Source organism: Haliotis rubra, unplaced genomic scaffold (genome assembly GCF_003918875.1).
Source record: "Haliotis rubra isolate DU_JTF1 unplaced genomic scaffold, ASM391887v1 Scf866, whole genome shotgun sequence".
NCBI classification, from domain to species: Eukaryota; Metazoa; Mollusca; class Gastropoda; order Lepetellida; family Haliotidae; genus Haliotis; species Haliotis rubra.
In genome coordinates this window covers 194047-211658 of record NW_025767597.1, presented here as the reverse complement: position 1 = coordinate 211658, position 17612 = coordinate 194047, and the positions used below count along the sequence as shown (strand labels likewise).

The 17612-nt window shown below is 39.8% G+C and overlaps 1 protein-coding gene across 1 annotated transcript; it reads left to right on the top strand.

Annotated features, from left to right (window-relative positions):
* The first annotated feature begins 1956 nt into the window (after window positions 1–1956).
* LOC124263023 (heparanase-like) lies at window positions 1957–5939 on the top strand. Its single transcript, XM_046697634.1, has 4 exons — window positions 1957–2070; window positions 3717–3829; window positions 4812–4952; window positions 5816–5939. Exons 1-4 carry the CDS (start codon window positions 1987–1989, stop codon window positions 5937–5939), a joined length of 462 nt encoding a protein of 153 aa, XP_046553590.1. The 5' UTR covers window positions 1957–1986.
* Window positions 5940–17612: the final 11673 nt, after the last annotated feature.

Sequence of the window (17612 nt, the reverse complement as noted above, 5' to 3'; positions counted from 1 at the left end):
GGGGGATTTGATGCAGGTCTGTAGTTGTTCAGAAGAACACTGAGGTGGAATTCACTTATATTCTTTTACAGTTTCTTTGAAGGCGATGGCAGAAAGGCAGTTGACAGGATAACCTTCCACCAGTGAGTAAGCTATAATATTTTCCTTACCTCTATTAACTATTTTTCGATAGTTTGGTTTTATATTATGACATGTATCATATTAATCAGTAAATATGGAGACATGGTTTGTACAAGAGATAGAGTAAACTGTGGTTATTGTAATGAACTCAAAGGGACACGAATATTGGCGGGGTTCATGATACGCATTTCAGCAAGAACATTTTACAGGGCTTGGGCTCAAAAAGCAAATCGCTATCATGTTATAAACGTAGTTTCCTGTATTGCATAATTCGTGTCATGTTGCCTCAGTGGTCTGGAGAAGGAGCACCTGACCGGAGACTAGAAAAACAGTAGTCATACCCCTGCCCTTTTATTCTAAACTACCGGGCAAAAAAAAGTTATCACCGACTTCACTTGACCCCAAAAATAGAAACAAAGACGTATGTGAGATTTATGATGATTATTTGACAACCAGAAATAATTTTCCAACCATTTAAAAACTTACAGAAATCAGAGTTTATTCGAGAAGTGCATAAAGAGTCACACAATGACACTGGAGTCAGGGGATACGTCATCAATACTGACTGTGTCTCACAGTACGCTTTTCACGTTTTGAAAAATGCACAATTCATACAAAGTTTTCGGACCATGTTGCGTTTTCTGCTTGGGTTCAAACCTGTACCATCGCTTTTGTTTTTTTATACAACTGATAATTTTCTTTTGCCCGATTGTTTAGTAACAGATAAGACATCAGTGCTATCCACAGAAAAAGATTGGTGCAAAAGGCACGACAACTGTGAAAATACGTGTAAATCAGTGATTACACCACAAACCTTACGACTTAAAGTTTGCAAAAAGAATTAGCATTATCTACTCTGTCAGTAGCATCCGCCATTCACACAAATTGCTTGAAAAAGTAAATACGTACAGCCGGACGACGCAGTACAGGTGCCATGCGACGGCGGTCTGAAAACAAACCACACAATCAAATGACTGATGGACCGAGAAAATCCAGTTCTTTATTTTTTCTTCTGTGTAGAAGTGTAGAGATTCTGATGTTTACCAGTATAGAATAACGTAGATATAGATACTGTGGATGTCAGTTTTAATGTCTCAGCCCGAATATTCCTATTGTTGCTGACTCAGGTAAATAACTGAGCTTATGATGAAACACCGACCAAGTTCAGTGAATATAATGGATCAGGGCAAACCACGCTTCATGTTGCTACCTTGACATGCAACGCAGACCCCATATACCACAGCTCACCTAATCATTTTGCGAGTTTAGTTACTACGCCTTCCAAGGCGATGCTAAAGTGAGCACCTGTATCGACCCCAACGTGATGGACCATCTGATACCTTCCATCGACGCAGTACTCAACGTCACTAACCCCACCGCCCCCAACAATCCCTTGTGGCTCGGTGAGGCATCGTCTTTCTATGGAGGTGGAGCCCCTGGACTGTCTGACAGATATGCGGCCGGTTTCCTGTGAGTATGTCACCAGAATGCCATTGTCCCTAAGTTGCCATATACTCATATCTTAAAATGCTTTAAAAAGAGGTAGTGATTCATGCTAATGTTTGGTTCATCACTAAGTCCAATTGTCGTCTTTGAAGTTACTCGCAAAGTATGTTAAAGTTTCAATCAGCATCCATATGTCACAAGACCAAATACACTTAAGTATAAGCTTGTAACTTGTTGCTCATGGTATGATTATGGTTGTCACCCATACACCTGGAATGCTGCTGACAACGTGGGGCTTACAGTAGTATAGTCTATCTACATATTAGAACAAAACGTGACTGTATCATGTTAACATAAGCATGTACATCGAATTTACCTTACTATTTCAGATGGTTAGACAAGCTCGGGATTGCTGCACGGATGGGACTTAAAGGAGTGTTAAGACAATCGTACTATGGAGGAAATTATTCACTCGTTGAGATGAAGACGTTTGAACCCTATCCGGTAGGTACAAGTGATATCTTTTCATAACTAAATAATAAAAAAACCACATCCACATGCACCTGTTTGCACACGTGTGTATAAATGCACACATGAGCAACTTATACATACGTGTGTAGATGTATCATGTGAACGAATTCACTCACCTATTTAAATGTACACTAGGAGAAAATTTACAAAAGGATGTTTACACATGTCCAAATTGCACTGTGAGTAAATTCTACCGTGTGTACGCATAGCAACATATACACATATGCAAATTGCTTTGATGAGATAGAAGTATGATGAAACCGTTGTTAACAATTGTTTGTTGTACCGGATGCTGTCTAGACAGGATGTCACCTTTGCTCAGATGTCTGCTCCCGATCCTTCATCCTGCCTGATATGTCCTCACCTTTCTGGAAGATTTCAAAATTAGAAAAAAAACTTAGCCATCATGAAATCGCCCAGGCCATCCAATGTTAATATCTCTGAAGACATATTTGTGATCACGGACGTCCTGAAGAATGATGGAGTACCAGCCCTTACCGTTGAGATAATCCCCATGAGCTTCCTGTTGTGCAATAATAGGAATGTGACATCCATCTATGGATCCTGTACAGTTTGGAAAAGACCGTTTGCGCTCAAATGATAGTATCACCTCTTTCAGATCTTCATTTATGGGAAAGATTACATATTCTGGAAGCAAAACATCACATATGGTCTGACAAACGTCATGAATGCATTTTCAAATAGTGGACTTCCCAACACCAAACAAATTCCCACAGTTCTGTTTTCTGAAGTTGAAGCCATCCAGTATATTGCGATTGCAACACTTTCATTCATGCATCCAAAGGATGGCGAAAAGCTTATTCACTAGCATTTAAGTGATCCTGCATTTGTTTGCAGATAAGATCGAAAACCCCTTTGTACATTCGAAAATTATCGTACCAGACTTTGTCGTCATTTGATCTATTCATGTGGTTCCACCAACTAGACTGTCGTTCTTTCTTCCAGGGAGAGGTTTATCTTGTGACACCTATTGCTAGAGCAGCCATAAGAGAACATCATTCTATGTTGAAGTTCAGAGAACAAATGAGACAATTTAATACATGTATTATTCGCACATTCAAGTTTACTCACTCTACATAAATTCAATGTGAACGCAAAGTTAATTTACTTTTACACACGTAAGTATATTTACACATGTGCAAATGTACTTACATGAGTAAATGTGCATGTGAATAGTGCTTTAACCTGTCTGAAGATGAAAGACTAAGGATTAGCTAAAATGCATCTTGGCGATGTGCCCATGTGTATCTCACAGGCATGTAACGAATCTTATGCTAATTAAGGTTCCAGGTAAGGTAAAAGCATAACCATAGTCAAGGCAGCTGTCGTAAAATTGTCATATTGGCCGATGGATCTTTAAACCATACATATGCGTGTTCATAACTAACATTACTGTAGATGAAATACTGTTTGACGTCACTTTTTTGTCGGTCCTTGAATATATATTAATGTAATTAACATATTTCTTGACTTACCACCAGTCCATGCCGAAAACAATGACAGCATTTATAGTACACTTGAACATATTGGATTGTTATATGTATACTGTGACACGTATTTGAAGAATAAAACATTTTATAACACGCGTCAATTTCAAGGACTACTGGCTGACGTTGCTCTACAAGCGACTGGTCGGGTTCAAGGTCTTATCTGTGCAGACCAACTCAACCAACAGTTTCAGAGTCTACGCCCACTGTGCAAAACAGGAAAAGTATGTTGAAATGTGTCACAATGGGCACAGGAGATACTTAGTGACGATGATTTCATCACTCAGAATAAAATATATTTTACTGAGAGCCGTGGATTGAACAGGCAAAGTAAGACACACAATCTGACTGCACGCGGTACGCAGTGTTACGCAGTGTTACGCGACTAAGGATTCAGGTGTAATTTCGGATCTAAAACATTTAGCGTTACGAAATATCTCTATGTTCGGATCCCATGTATAATTCGGATGTGTAACGTTTCGTGGTTATCAAATCTTGGCGAACTATCTAAAGTGGAGGTAAAAATCAGACTATTAGTCTCGTCTTAAGAAAGCGCAGAATACTCGTTGAACAATGTTTGAATCCGAAATTAAACAAAACGCTGTACTGCACAAAAATGACACAACCACTGTGTGATGACAAGCTCCTCTGTCAATTCTGTTTTTAACCATTCTGGGTTCTGAATTTAGAAACAGATAACAGATAACTGCGACAGTTTCTAAGAGTGATACATTAATAGATCTGATTTCACTCTGTCATTGGCAGCCATTTTGGATTTTCTAAGGAACAATTAATATATTAGCGTCAACCTCTTCCTGCCCAATCAGCAAGATTATCGCCGAATCTCACATTCCATTAGAAGATGGAATGGTTTGTCTTACTTTGTTAAGCCTAACGTTAAAGTCGAAACATTCCTCAGTATTTTTTAATCGATGACGCATTCTCATAGCCGCTCTGGTTTAAACATTCTGTAATGTTTTCATGTTTTTAACGAGCAGCAGCATTTAAATGAGCTGTATAGACCATGTCATGATCTCCTTCACATAGGCGTAATGATGTTGCCGCTAGTCCTTGCTTCGTTTATGAGTAGTCTGTTTTTACATATAAATGAGAAGTAGGCATGTTGATGGGTCATATTTTAACCGCCGACGTCTGCAGAATGAATATCTGCATTAAAATTGATATGTCCACGATGTATTGTTTCAGTCTCTACAGATACAAACCAGGCAGCGTTGTAGCTTATATCGTCAACGTCAACAACTTCACCACCGCCGTCACCTTCCCTCAGTTCAAAACTAATATGGATGTCTTCTGGCTTCAACCAGAGTTTCCAGATCTTACTTCTAGGTGAGTATATGGACCCGTGATAATTGCTTATACATGTGTTTAGAGTGAGTGAGTGAGTTTAGTCTTACGCCGCACTCAGCAATATTCCAGCTATATGGGGGCGTCTGTAAATAATCGAGTCTGGACAAGACAATCCAGAGATCAACAGCATGAGCATCGATCTACGCAATTGGGAACCGATGATATGTGTCAACCAAGTCAGCGAGCCTGATCACCCGATCCCGTTAGTCGCCTCTTACGACAAGCATGGGTTACTGAAGGCCAATATTCTAACCCGGATCTTCACGGGTCACGTGTGTTTAGAACAGAAGATGCTTTATATTTTCGCGAGCATCTGTATAACATTCAGTGATCCATTCATACAAATTCACTCAGTACAGTATGTATCATTATTCACAGGAGTTGCCATTTAATGTTTTTGTCATAAATAATCTAATCACAACACATGTATATAGCACACTATATAAAGTCCAATGTACAAAGTTCAACATTATAAACAGTGATTCGTGCTGTTGCACACACAGTGTGATTAGCACTTATTGAACAACTCTGTGTGTGTGTGTGTGTGTGTGTGTGTGTGTGTGTGTGTGTGTGTGTGTGTGTGTGTGTGTGTGTGTGTGTGTGTGTGTGTGTGTGTGTGTGTGTGTGTGTGTTTATTAACACCGTGGCGGACTGTAAATAATCGAGTCTGAACCAGACAATCCAGTCTTTAGCAAAATAAGCATCGATCTACGCAACTGTGAAATGATGACACCTGTCAACCAAGACAGCGAGCCTGGACTGAACAACTGCATACCTGATAGGTAGGACGTGATTTGATCCCAGAATTCTAGAAGGATAAGACACTAACTTTGTAATTTCAGGAATGTGACTCTTAATGGTAAACGACTGGATTATGTGAACGACACCATCCCCGAAATGCCCCCTGAGCGAGCGTATGGTGGGAGCCTCCAGCTACCAGACACAAGCTTCGGATTCGTTCCCTGATGCTGGTGTGGGCATCTGCAAGTGATGCTGACTTGTATTTGTTGTAATGTGTAGCAAACTAAAACAAAGTTCTTTGACAAGGTTTTCTTTCTTTTTTGATTGTATTCCGTAACAAAACGCAAAAGAGAAAAGCGTACACTGGTAATATTACACGAGTACGTTTGAGTTAAATATGGCAAATACCGACCAATGCCTGAAAGAGTGAACACTTATGGATGTCAACTTCTGTTATGTGAGGGACACCAATCGGAATATATTCTTACTCCTTCATCAGGTGAAGTACTGTGAGTCGTGTCACATTAAAGAAGTTGACATCTATACACTTTCACCGTTTATATGTATTACTTCTATTTGATATTCAAAGACAAATACGTATTTTAACTTGCTATACGAGGAGGTATCAAAAAGTGCCAATTATCACCAAGTATTCAGTCTTGTGCTAGTTGATCCTACACACCACTACCCCCAAGTATGGAGAAGATTGAGGTACACACTGTAATTAACTTCTTGCACACGAAGGCTGCGCTGCACAACAAATCCACGATGAGATGAAATCTATTCATGGTGATGATAGCCCATCCTATGACACTGTTGTGAGATAATAATATTCTTTATTCCTCCATAGGAGAGTACAATAACACGGACAGGCAGAAAACTTACACTAAGTAAGAGAGGTATTTAAAAAGAAGAATAAATTAGAGTTATTGGAGCAGCACTGGATTAGATGAGTTTGGTTTTAAGTCACTTTTCAGTGAGGTAAATCGGGTGTATTTACACAGTCTATACAATCCTTGAACGAGCAGAGAAGAGTAGATGGTGTTGTCTGTATCATCCAAAGGGACACATGGAGTGTATGATAGAAGACAGAATACCACATCCTCGTCAGGTTGGTTGAGCAGGTTCACTCCCAGCTTTATTGGACCAATGCTTGAAATTTCAAGCCACAGTTGATCTTGTTCACTCATCTTATCTGTACAATGACAGATGGTATGGATGGGTAGGTCTTTGAAGCGTGAATGCCACAGCTCACATGTGCCTAGTGCTCCTCCTGGGCCCCATGATGCACATAGCTTGACCACATATTTGCATTGCTGTTTAAGATGTGGGAATTGTCAGGCAATGGACCAGGCTCTTTGTGGGGCCAGCCCAGGATGGGTTTTCAAGAAATGTCTCATTTCAGGGTCGGCGTCGACACGTTGGTGCCATGCTACAGTTTCAACATCAGAGATTGCCTTCTTGACAATCTGCTTCCATCGTGTGTATTGACAGAGACGTCCAGATCAGTAGACTTCTTTCAGATAGTCACACAAGTTATACTTCGTTAGGATACCAAGCATGTCTGAGATGAATCCTCCTGGGTCAACCACACAGTTGTTTCTCAAGGCAAAGATTCGTGTCATAAGTAGCTTGTAGCTTGTATTCCTGGAAGAGGTGTGGCTCAGCCTCCCAAAGAACAAGAGTTTGCTTTTGTGGATGTGGGCTTCTATGAGTAACCATCCTAGCAGAGCATTACACACGTCAGTCCTGGTTGTTTTGGGGAGATCTTGAATCACTTTAATGCAGAAACGGTGAGGCAGTACCAGAGTTCGCATCTGTAACACGCGTTTGGAAGACAGATTGTTTGCAGTATTTTAGAGCTAGTGATAGGATTCATGGCGTCACCTTGGCAACCCGACTTTAGCACAGACATCATTGCGGCTTTCAGTGTGGAGCAGGCTTTGATTGAGCGATCCCATGAGTTGAAGTTCTTGTGGGGTTCAAGGATTGTTTGATGGATTCAAGGTTCGTCATAGGCTTCCCATAGAGAGTAAGCTAAAGATGATGCACTGCTTTCTTTGTCTGTGAAGGTAAGAGCGCCACCCGTGGACGGGGAGAAGCTAAACCTCGATCTTGCGCTGTAGTCTTCACACATTTGCTCCAGATCTTGTAGGTTGGATGTGAGCGAACTCAAGAGAGTGATGTCGTCAGTTTGCGTTGGAGAAGTGACGTGGAGGTCCAAGACTAATGCACCCTTGCCAGAAGCTGACAGTTTACATAGCAGTTCATTGATGAAGACAAGATATAGTTTGCCTGATAAAACACTGCCTTGTCTCACAACTCTCGAAAGACCAAACCAGTGTGAGATGATGTTGTTGACAATCACACAACTCTCCATGTTGGATTACATGTTGTCCAAAACGTTCCATATCGCACTAGGAATATTCAGGAGACCAGCATGCCAGACAGTGTCAAAGGCTTTGGCACTGTCCAGAAACACAGCTCTGAGAGAATCCGATTGTTCCCTGTAAGGGTGTGCAGTTTCTTGTATCATAAATTAGGTGTGTGGGGAAGACAGTCCTTTCTGGAATCCACACTGTTGTGATTTTGGGAACTCGTTATGATTTCCAAACTGGGGGATCCGTCTTTCGATGATCTTCTCAAAGAGTTTCATTATGACAGGAAGTAGAGTAATGTTTTGGTAAGAATCAGCTGAGTTCTTTGGCTTTCCACCTCCTTTGTGTATTAGTGTTACAAGACCTCTTTTCCATGAGGAAGGAAGGAATCACAAGTACAATTTAAAACAAATGTGCAAGGACTCTGTGAAGGCAGGTACCACCCTGTTTTAGATGTTCATACTGAATGCAGTCGATTCCTTCAGCTTTACCATTTTTCAGAGATGAACAAAGTCTAGATATTTCTGATTCTGAACAGAGTGTCAAGGAAATCTGGAGGTCTGTAATATTTAGTTCATTTCGTATCTGTTGTACCTCATTTTCTATCTCTGTTTGGAAGTCGTTGTCAAAATGGGGCTCTTGAAGGTCACAAAATACTTTCTTCAGATGGTCAGCCAGTGACTTGCAGATGTCCTCAGGACTGATGTATATTTTGTTATCATCTTTTTTAGAGAGTATCTGTTTGGATTTGTTATTCCTATATTGACGAGATGCCAAAACAATCTTTGATCAGTATCGTAGGGGATTATCCACATTTTGGAAGTATTCTCTCTCGAACTTCTCAGCACCATCTCTCATGGTTGAGCGGAACTCATCTTTAGCATGTTTGTACACCAGTACCCCCAAGTATGGAGAAGATTGAGGTGCACAGTGTAATTAACTTCTTGTACTTGAAGGGCTGCACTGCACAACAAATTCACGATGAGATGAAATATGTTTATGGTGATAATATCCCATCCTATGACACTGTTGTGAGGTGGAAAAGGAATTTCCAAACCAGTCACATGTCCCTCACTGAGCCAAGAAGTGGACGCCCCTCAATGACTGATGACATGGACACCGTGAACAAAGTCGAGGCGCTGAGTCAGGAAGATCGCCATGTAACAATACAAATGGCTATGCATGAGGCTGACTGGAGTTATGGCAGTGCATGGAACATCATTCATAACCAACTGCACATGTTCAAAGTGTCAGTACACTGGGTTCCTTGCTTACTGACGCCTCTTCAAAGACAGACTCGACGGGACATGTCACGACAGGCATTGGAGCTTCTGGAGAAGGGTGAAAAGGATTTCTTCAGACGCCGTGGGTCTATTTGTATGATCCTGAGACAAAAGAGATGAGTAAAGAGTGAAAACATGCCTGTCGCCTACTTCCACGGTCTAAGTAAATTTGGGCCCAGTATTATTCGTTCCACTGCTATACTAAGTCTAAAAAACCCTAGTAGAAGGTCGCGTCAGACAACCTTTGAGCGACCTATGACCGCCCAACCAACTGCAAGACGGCCGAACGGATTTAACCAGTCAGACAACGGCTACCATTTTAGGGTTCGGTGGGACTTACAAAATGTTTGGGGGATTTTCTCTTCCCCGGTCGCTGTCACTGATCTCTCAACAAACAAAACTCCACATAAAACAAAGATATCTGACCTGCAGTATACACGCCTGGGGGATTTCTGATGATATTTTATTATTAACGTATATTTCCGCAAGATAATAGGCCTATCCTGGAATATTGGCAAAAAAGCTATTTTCAGCGACTGTTTACTCACTGTTGTGAAAGATGGCGCCCTTCATGTCTATCACTCAGAAGTGATCGAGCGGAAAATAGCATTCGGAATCGTTCGAGTACAAACGTTTTCCAGGTAAAAGTTCAAACGGTATGTTCGAATGTTAACTTTCGAGATTTGGTAAGATGCGTTTTGATTGGTCAGTAGAAAAGGTTAGCTGACGCGACCTTCTACTAGGCTTTGTTGGACTCAGTAATGTAGTGCAATACTGAGCCTAAGTTTACTTAGACTGTGTGATATTGGGATCTGATCACAATTCATCGTCATTATTGCTATATGTTGTCAGCATCAGTGGTTAAGGTCTGCATCATTTCGGGTTAACCTCCAACATTAAGCTGTGAATTCACTGGAATATTGTTGAAAGCGGCATTAAACCAGCTCGCTCACTCACATATGATATGTGTATTCACAGTAGATTCAAATCTATGACCCAGGCCACTACGACTTCATGATTGTACGATACCTTTACAACAATCTAACAGACTGATTCTGGAAACAAATCCTACGCTTGTGAAAATCTAAACTAGCGGTATACCTCATCTGAGATGGTTTTGTTCAAACCCTAACCATAGAATATAGCTGTCGATGGTTACCCCAACAAACATCTCGTCAACCTGATGCACAACGTTTTCAGTAGATATCATTACATGAACCTGATGCTGCTGTGATGTGGTGAACGTTGGTATCCATAGCAACATCAGGAACCAAATCGGACTAAAGGCATGTACCAAAACAGGAGGCTGTCGTGCCTCTTGGACTCTCTACGACTGGCTGTGTGTGGCGTGCATAGACAATAAACTTGACATAAACGTAGAAAAACTCATTTCTTATCTTAACTATCTATATATAGGTCGAGATCGTTGGTTCCAAGACGACTGATTGACATGCTTCTGGGAGCAAACAAGGGAAAATGATATTGTCATCTTTAAGATTTCATGATGTTATACACCTCGACATATGTTTGTTTGCTTGGCCGTGAATTATTTTGGGGTTACAGGCAATCACTTTAATTCATGGTTTGCCTAAAAAAAACACCTACTGAATAAATTAGTAGAAAGAACAATTCAAATCATACTACCATTACAATGATAACAAGATACACGGGTAAACTTCATGCTCGTATACATTAAAACAAGCCTCAACGCAGTATTTCAATTGTTTTTGGCTCGTTAAAAATTAAACACTGAAAAGACAAAACTTATATGGATAGATTCAAAGAAACGATCACAAATGAAACTATGTCAAAAATGGATTATTAAAACAAGAAACCTTAAAACTGCTTGGTATTAAATTTTCTTTGGATTTAAATGAAATGATCGACATGAATTATGAAAGCAAACTTAGACAATATGAAACATTAATGGCAATGTGCTCAACTCGTAACCTAACTCCAATCGGTAAAGCACCACTCTTAAATCACTGATTCTTCCAAAACTCAATCATCTGTTTTCTGTACGTCCAAACCGACCGGACGTTGTTAATGACAAATTTCAAAGGAAATGTTTAACTTTATATGAAGTACTAAACCTGTCTAAATGAAACGATCTCAAATCATTTGTGATAAAGCAGATGGGGGGAATAAAATGATGCTCCAAAATAAAAGAGATTATGTACTCTCAGAAAATAACTGTGCCAAGGCGTACCTTAATCCCCCTTGTGTCAAAAAGCATAGTGTGTATGAAATCATGAGTAAACGACAATACGCATGTCTCCGATTTATAAAGATCTAATACAAGGTTGGTGGAGGTTGTTTATAGAAGGTTTGAACAAAACTACTTTACCTGATGCTGATATTATGCATCGATCAGTTTAATGATAATATACAAGTTGGATATAAAACAATCTTTATACAAAAAATGTACAAAATAGGCATGATATACATAAACGATTTTATTGACGAAAAGGGAAATCTTATTCCTATAGAAACTTTTGTAGGGAAACTCCATTGTCATAAACTACTTAGATTATTTAGACAAAATACAATCTATTAAACAATATTGTAGTAAAAAATATATAGTCAAAATGAGCAATCCCCCTGTATCCAAATCTCCATACTACCTTTTCGCATTTCTCATTTATTGAAAACCCATAAAGGTGCACAGTATTTCTACAAAATATTGATACAAAAGCGTCAGTGTAAAACTCAAAATTTCACGAAATGGGAACATGTATTATTCCATGATATTAACGATAGAGAACGCACAAGCTATATTGTATTAGTGTCTCAATGCACAGATTCCACCAAGTGTCAGTGGTCCCAGTATCAGATTTTACATTATATCTTATAAATTCTCGCCATTAAAAATGTGATACGTTATATGCGATTTATGTAGCTATTGTTCTACTGAAGAGAAATATATGTTCCCTTTGTTCTGAGAATGCCATTATATACGCTACGTTTGGAATAATTTGAAAACGTGGCTGTTATCAGAAGCTCGGATAGATTTTTCAAAGACATTGTTTTCCTTGGCTATTCTGAAAGAAATCATAACCCAAAATATCATCACACTTATAACAAAACAGTTTATCTTGACAAAAGAAAATGCTAGAAATTCAAAGGAAGCTAACTGACTATTACAGATGAACTATATATGCAGCCTCCCTAAATTCACATGTCGACATGTTCTATAAGTCCTGGTCAAGTTGCCATTTACATTTTTGGGTAAGATTACAGAATACCGGATACCTTCCGCCATCTTTGAAAGCATGCGAGTTTACTTTTGGTTAGGGTTAGGGTTAGGGTTTGGGTAAGGTTTAGGGTAAGGTTTAGGGTTAGGGTAAGGGTTAGGGTAAGGTTTAGGGTTAGGGTGACGTGACACTAAACAATATGGCTGGTAGGTATCCGGTACTCTGTAAGTGTACCCATTTTTGTTAGTTATGAATTGTATTTGTTTGCGTTACTGTAAATGCAACAACAACAACAAAATTATACAAAACAGATCCAGCAGAAAAACTGGTAAACTGTATCAGTGAGAGGACGTGTATTTGAATGCTTGGAGTATTTGGAAACATGTCAAATTAATGCGACGAGCAAAGGGTCATTCAGTGGTTAATTATTGTGTAGTCCTTCACTAATACTTTGCTGGTCAATTTGTTGCAATACAATGGTTTATGATCAAGAATAACTTAAGCTTATTCCCTTAACTAATTTACCTGAACATGAGATACGGAAAACCACCTCATGTGTTTCATATTTAGTGTCTGAGTTACAAACATACTCTCCACAAGACTAAACCTCTTTTCCAACAGTCATTTTTTCCTCATGCCGAGCAATACTCCAACAGCTCCAACCCTTGGTGCTTACGTTTCGCAACCTTTAACCCATTAACCTCCTCACACATTTTCAGAATTATCCTGAAAAAAATACTTACAAGTGATATGAGTTTTTTGTAATTTGTAATATCATTGATTAGATTATAGTTTTTATGGGTCACAATATTCAAAGTTTTGAGTGTGGGTTTCGGATCGCATCTCGCATCATATATGTTCAATGGGAATAGAATGTTTAGCGGTACGCCTTTTTGATAGCGCTTCAGAGCTGCCTCCCTTGGCAATCCTGTGTATTTACGGCTTTCAGCATGCAGTGGAGTTTTCCACCGATTTCGACGGATTTCTATAAAGTTTTCAGTGGATAATGATGCTGCCTACCTTTGCTAGAATGCTCGAGAACAGTGTAAGAGCTATATAAAGGCTGGTTGTTGTGTTGCGCACTGACGTGTCACATGACTGGATTTATACACATCTGTCTGCAATCGTCGAATTTATTCAAAACTGACCCTGCTTGCCTGCTGTCATTATAAACAACCTTCAATCAGTATATCTGCTCTCACTGTAAATGTCAAGACTCTGGTGAGTTAATATTTTATATTTGTGACCCAATATTTTAGATTTGTGACTCAATTGCATTGTACTAGATATATGTATCGTCATTCATTGTTTGCTCAATATCTTATAGAATATTTTAGACTTCTCTGTGTTCTGTTTTGCTGGTTCAAAGGGGACTCTTAAACCTTTTGTCACGGCAATTTACTAACCGTAACACAAGTACTTTTTGACATTTATTGCTGAGTTGCTGGGGAGATAGCATTATGCAAGGATGGAGTAGTTGTTTGGGAGATATTCCACCTGAGTCGGTGTGAGGAGATTTAGATATTTGTGGAAAAAACAAAATGGCGGCTGGTTCGGAACATTGAGCAAAATCAGTGTTACATTTTCATAATTATCTACCTTAATTGTCTAAGTTTCCCATATAAATATTTTCTTCTGTGTAATTTACTTGACAAATACTTTATTTGTGCAAGAATAATTAAAATGTATGATTATAGACATAATTCTCAAGCGCACCTCATCAGGGTGCATTGCATTGAAGGTCCCCAGTGTTTTCATTTACAGATATCAAGTAAAAGTTGAAAGAAACTTTGTTTTTAGTGATTATACAACCTAAAATGCAATTTTTTTATAATTTCGTCATAATTCATAATTGTCCGATGGCGGAATATTCCTGCAGTTTTAAAATAAACTAATGCCCAAAAGGAACTATAAAATTAAATATTACATATAAATTGACAAAAATAAAAATGAAGTGAAGTGCACCCGAGCAGTGGTCATCAGAGTGATGCAACGACTAAGACAAACAGGCAATACGTTAGACAGGCCGAGGAGTGGTCGACCATGTGTGACAAGCCCCGGTGATGATCGCCACATTTGAGAAATCGTTTTGTAACGGCAGTGACGGCACTAGGACACCATATAAGTTAACATGCAGTGTACCGGCGACTTAGAGAACATGGTATTCAAGCACGTCGATCCTACCGCGGAATGCATCTGACTCTTCAAAACCGACGTCGTCGATTGGCATGGGCCAGGCGAGTTCGACGTTGGCAGATGCGTGATTGACGACTCGTAATGTTCACCGACGAGAGTAGGTTTTGTTGTACAGTAATGACAAAAGGGCTCTTGATAACGGACGAGTAGGTGAACGTCCAGTGCCGAATTCGGTCGGTCAAGTCCGACCGTTTGGAGTCGGTAGCATGATGGTGTCGGGGGAACCTGCGGCGATCTAAAAACGAGACTTGTGATTATTCATGTCAACCTGAATGCGCGAAAATACAGGTAGGAAGTTTTGCGACCTGTTTTGTTGCCATTTATCAAGCAACAACCACGTGGCATTGTCTACCAACACGATAACGCAAGGCCTCATACAGCAAGACTGACTTTCTGCATAACGCTAACATCGTTGTTTTGCCGTAGGTAGCATGTTCTCCCGACATGAATCCGATAGAACACTTATGGGACTATCTGGATCGAAAAATCAGAAGACTACCAGCGCCACCTGTCACCGCACAACAGTGAGTGAGTGAGTTTAGTTTTACGCCGCACTCAGCAATCGTCCAACTATATGGCTGCGGTCTGTAAATAATCGAGACAATCCAGTGATCAACAGCATGATAATTGATCGGCGCAATTAGGAACCGATTACATGTGTCAACCAAGTCAGCGAGCCTGACCACCCGATCCCGTTAGTCGACTCTTACGACAAGCATGGGTTACTAAAGGCTCATTCTAACTCGGACCTTCACGGGTCCACCGCTCAACAACTGGAACAATGTCTCCTACAGGAATGGCAACGGATCAGGTATAACGTCATTCGTCGACTGACGTCATCAATGCGTAGACGTGTTTTGGCGTTTATTGAAGCCAATGGTCGTCACACTCACTATCGATTGACTATTTGATGACATTTGGTAGAAAAAAAACCCTTGATGACTTGTGTAAAAGCTCAGACTGATACCATGTGTCTGTCAGTGTCAGTCAAACGGTGAAATGAACTTGTGTGCATTTGCTGTAGAACTGAATACTCTATCGAAATTAAACAGATGTTCATTTATATATGCTTTTCTTTTCTTTTCAAGTTTGGGGAACAAAGTGTATACTTTCTTTTTGGCACTAGTTTAAATACCTTGAACTCAATTTTATCATGAATCACAATGACTTATGTGTAATATTCACCACCTGTGATAATCTAACAAATCTGATAGGTCATCTTCAAAGCTTGAGTCGATAAAGAAGAAATTCATGTCAAGAAAACAAGACATAACCATGTCGACACCATGACATAAAAGTTTCACACTATGACATTACAAGGTCCACACCATGACATTACAAGGTCCACACCATGACATTACAAGGTCCACTCCATTACATTACAAGGTCGACACCATGACATTAAAGGTTCACACTATGACATTACAAGGTCGACACCATGACATAACAAGGTCGACACAATGACGATACAACATCCAACAATTAATGCTGTGGATGCATTTAGAATGTGACGATGCCCAAAATATTCACCACCTGTGATAATCTAACAAATTTGAACAGTCATCTTCAAACTCTGAGTCGATTAAGAAGACATTCGCGTCAAGGAAACAAAACATTACAAGGTCGACACCATGACATTACAAGATCCACACCATGACATTACAAGGTCCACACCTTGACATTAAAGGTTCCCACCATGACATTACAAGGTCCACACCATGACATTACAAGGTCCACACCATGACATTACAAGGTCCACACCATGACATCAAAAGTTCACACCATGACATTACAGGGTCCACACCATGACATTAAAGGTTCCCACCATGACATTAAAGGTTCACACTAAGACATTACAAGGTCCACACTATGACATTACAATGTCGATACAACACCCAAGAATTAAATAGCCACTCATGCCTGTTTGCAGCTCACACACACACTGTATTCACTGTGTTTCTAAAAGAACTACATGCATATTTTTCCCTGACAATTAGTATAACGACTAAAACGTTCAGTAAAATGAAAGTAACGGAACTATAATTTGACAGGAAATTTCCACCACTGTTATGAGCGATAAACCCAATGAAAATTGGGGGCAAAATAATTTAAGAATATCATTTCATGTAATGTCTAGAACAATATATTCTAAAAAGTGTTAATTGTCACAGAACCTGACATATTCCAAGGGCAATATAACATCACTGTGAATGGCAGTCAGTTGGGTATGGACTTCTACAACTTCAAGAAGTTGCTCAGAACGACACCAGGATATGCGGCAACACCAGTAATTGGACCTGATATGGCGTCTGTAACGGGATATAGAACACAGTTTTTGGCTGAGTGAGTGCTCTCATCTGGCAGTTGAGTCCATGAACGTACCAACGCACATTGGACATGCGTGGAGCATCAGTCAAATCACCATTGAAAATCATTGACGCAAGAGTTAACCTCAACTTACATTTGTAAGCTAGTTGTCACCTTTGTTACATTTGTAACTACATATTCGTCACTTGATGATGGACATAACAATGGGGAGTTTGACACAAGAGCTAACCTCAGCATACATTTGTAAACAGTCCCGTCCGGATTCGTCAATTGGTGTTTGATCTTAAGAATGTGGAGTTTGACACAAGAGCTAACCTCAGCATACATTTGTTAACAGTCCAGTACGGATTCGTCAGTTGGTGTTTGATCTTAAGAATGTGGAGTTTGACACAAGAGCTAACCTCAGCATACATTTGTTAACAGTCCCGTACGGATTCGTCAGTTGGTGTTTGATCTTAAGAATGTGGAGTTCGACACAAGAGCTAACCTCAGCATACATTTGTAAACAGTCCCGTACGG